The sequence below is a fragment of the Cryptomeria japonica genome, chromosome 9 (genome assembly GCF_030272615.1).
Source record: "Cryptomeria japonica chromosome 9, Sugi_1.0, whole genome shotgun sequence".
Lineage (NCBI taxonomy): Eukaryota > Viridiplantae > Streptophyta > Pinopsida > Cupressales > Cupressaceae > Cryptomeria > Cryptomeria japonica.
Window position 1 is genome coordinate 261,552,794 of NC_081413.1, and position 2,733 is coordinate 261,555,526.

Genomic DNA, 2,733 nt, shown 5'->3' on the forward strand with positions numbered 1-2,733 from the left:
AAAAACAAAACAAAAAACATCATGTCATAATCATATACATAAAAACTAAAACATACTCAAATGTATAATTTTTTAAAAACCCATAAAATAACTCAAGCCTAATGTATTCCAATTCTTTTAGGATAAATATCTATACCAATTTACAATCAACTAGTTGCATTGGCTTAATCTTCAAAGAAGCTCTATTTTCACCAAATTCACTCAAGACACGACCCTAACCTCATCACTTATGATCTCAAAACCTTGCACTCAACAAGACTCAATCCTTGATAAGCTCATTCAAAACCATTCAATTTCAAGGGCAAACGAAAGACCCATTGACATATCTTCATTTTTTTTTAAATAGTTCTTTATACCAATTTGCACTCAATTGATTACATTTGCTTAATCCTAAAAGAAGCTCTATATTCATCAAATTTGCTTAAGACACGGTCTTGACCTCTCGATCTCATCCTTATTTGTTGATGCCTTGCACTCAACAAAACTTGATCTTTAATAGGCTCATTCAAAACCATCCTTTGCTAACAAGCCAAAGACCCATTGACATATCTATATCTATACCAATTTACGCTCAATTGATTGCATTTTCTCAATCCTCAAAGAAGCTCTATTTTCACCAAATTCACTCAAGACACAACCCTAACCTCATCTCTTACGATGTCGAAACTTTGAACTCAACAAGACTTGATTCTTCCTTATGATGTTGAAGCCTTATACCCAAATAGACTTGATCCTTGATAGACTCATTCAAAACCATTCAACTTCAGAAACAAATCAAACCAAAAATCCATTAGATAATGTATCTTCATTTTTAAAAAAACCAAAAATCTTTATACCAAATTACACTCAATTGATTGCAATACTTAATCCTCAAATAACCTCTACAATAATCTAAAACCCCCATGCTCCACCTACTTCACATCTTTTAAATGCTTCAAAATATTTCAACATGAAGATTACCTTACACTTCACGAATGCAAATGACTGACATGGTGTCCTTTCTTCCCTGCACGCAAAGCAACTCACTTTCTCTATATATTCAACTTCTCTCCTCACATCCCAACACTTAATACAATCAGTTTCACTCCAAATTTGGTAAACGATGCCAAAGCCAAATTTCGTCTATTTTCTCATCTTGGCTTCTCTGTCAGGTACGCTTGTCCCCCTCTTACAAATTCACTCATTCTGCAACTTTAACAAAAACAAATAGGTAGTACCCACCTTCCTACAGTTCATATAGATCCAATGTTTTATGTATGCAGGATATGTGGAGGCTCACTGGAAGACATTGAACATAGTGAACAAATGCGCCACACCAATTTGGCCCGGCCTAGCCCCCAACGCCGGGCACCCAGTCCCGGCAGGTGGAGGTTTCATGGTGGGCTCGGGTCAGGTCGCTCGAGTAGTTGTCCCATGGACATGGCAGGGCCGGATATGGGGCCGAACTGGCTGTAACTTCAGTGCCACCGGCATGGGCACCTGCATGACCGGTGACTGTGATGGGAAGCTCCACTGCAGTGGTTCCATCGGCAAGCCTCCTGCAAGTCTGGTGCAGTTTACCTTCCAGCCTGATGGGAAGCCTGCATATTATGATGTCAGCCTGGTTGACGGTTTCAATGTGGCGGTTGCAGTTAAGGGAGGCGGGTGCTCCACTGCGGGTTGTGGGGCCGACGTTAATCGGGTATGCCCGAGTGAGTTGCAGGTTCGGAGTGACGGGGGAAGTGGTAGTGTTGTGGCCTGTAAAAGTGCTTGTTTGGCTTTTGATTTGGACCGGTTCTGCTGCAGGAATGAGTTCTCTAGCTCTGCGACTTGTTCTCCTAGTGTGTATTCTCGTATGTTTAAGGACGCCTGCCCTGCTGCTTATAGTTATGCCTTTGATTCTCCTCCCCCGCTCTTTACCTGTACCTCTGATGCTTTTACCCTTACCTTCTGTCCTCCCAAGAAGAGCATGCAACTGCCCTCCCTTTCTGTTGCCTCACTCTAGGTGGTACTCGGGCCTATCCTATTTGATAGGCGAGAGGTGGTTGATTGGGTTTAAACGTTTAAGAGGTTAAGAATAGTTTATGATTCTGTTATGGGGTGTGGGGTGTGGAGTGTGGGGTGTGGGGGTGTTATCTTCTTAGTTGGGAAGGACTCGTAAGATGGAATATCTTCCATTTAATGGTTCTTCATAGGAGTAATGATCTTTGACCGCATTTCATATGCTTAAAGTTTATGTTATTAATATAATAAAAGGGAATCATGTTTTAAATGGTACAATAATATCTATATAAGACTAATTATTATAGAAAAAGGAATTATAAGAATAGTCTCCAAGTTTATTGTCGAGTGAGTGTTATCTTCTTGCTTGGAGAAGATCTATAAGTTAAAAGATCTTACATATAATCATTCTTACATAATGATCCTTCACCACACCTCATATGCTTAAAGTTTATGTTATTTTGATTAATTGTTGAAGTGTATGTTTTTATATAATAAAAGGGAACAATATTTCAAATGGTACAACAATATCTATATAAGATCGAAAAGAGACAAGACTAATAATTATAGAAAAGGGAATTATAACAATAGTCTCTGAGTCGATTGTTGAGTGAGTCAGTGTTATCTTCTTGCTTGGGGAAGATCCATAAGTTAAAAGATCTTCGATGTAATGGTTCTTACATAATGATCCTTCACCACACCTCGTATGCTTAAAGTTTATGTTATTTTGATTAATTGTTGAAGTGTATGTCT

The 2,733-nt window shown here is 38.9% G+C and overlaps 1 protein-coding gene across 1 annotated transcript; it reads left to right on the plus strand.

The window, feature by feature from the left end:
• The first annotated feature begins 1,072 nt into the window (after positions 1 to 1,072).
• LOC131061910 (pathogenesis-related thaumatin-like protein 3.5) lies at positions 1,073 to 2,306 on the plus strand. The gene is made up of 2 exons (XM_057995760.2): positions 1,073 to 1,151; positions 1,263 to 2,306. Exons 1-2 carry the CDS (start codon positions 1,103 to 1,105, stop codon positions 1,982 to 1,984), a joined length of 771 nt encoding a protein of 256 aa, XP_057851743.1. The 5' UTR covers positions 1,073 to 1,102; the 3' UTR covers positions 1,985 to 2,306.
• Positions 2,307 to 2,733: the final 427 nt, after the last annotated feature.

Bases quoted from the DNA above. Each gene is read 5' to 3' on its own strand.
- LOC131061910 (XM_057995760.2), top strand. From the start codon at position 1,103: ATGCCAAAGCCAAATTTCGTCTATTTTCTCATCTTGGCTTCTCTGTCA. The intron at 1,152-1,262 runs GTACGCTTGTCC...TTATGTATGCAG, and splicing joins CATCTTGGCTTCTCTGTCAG to GATATGTGGAGGCTCACTGG.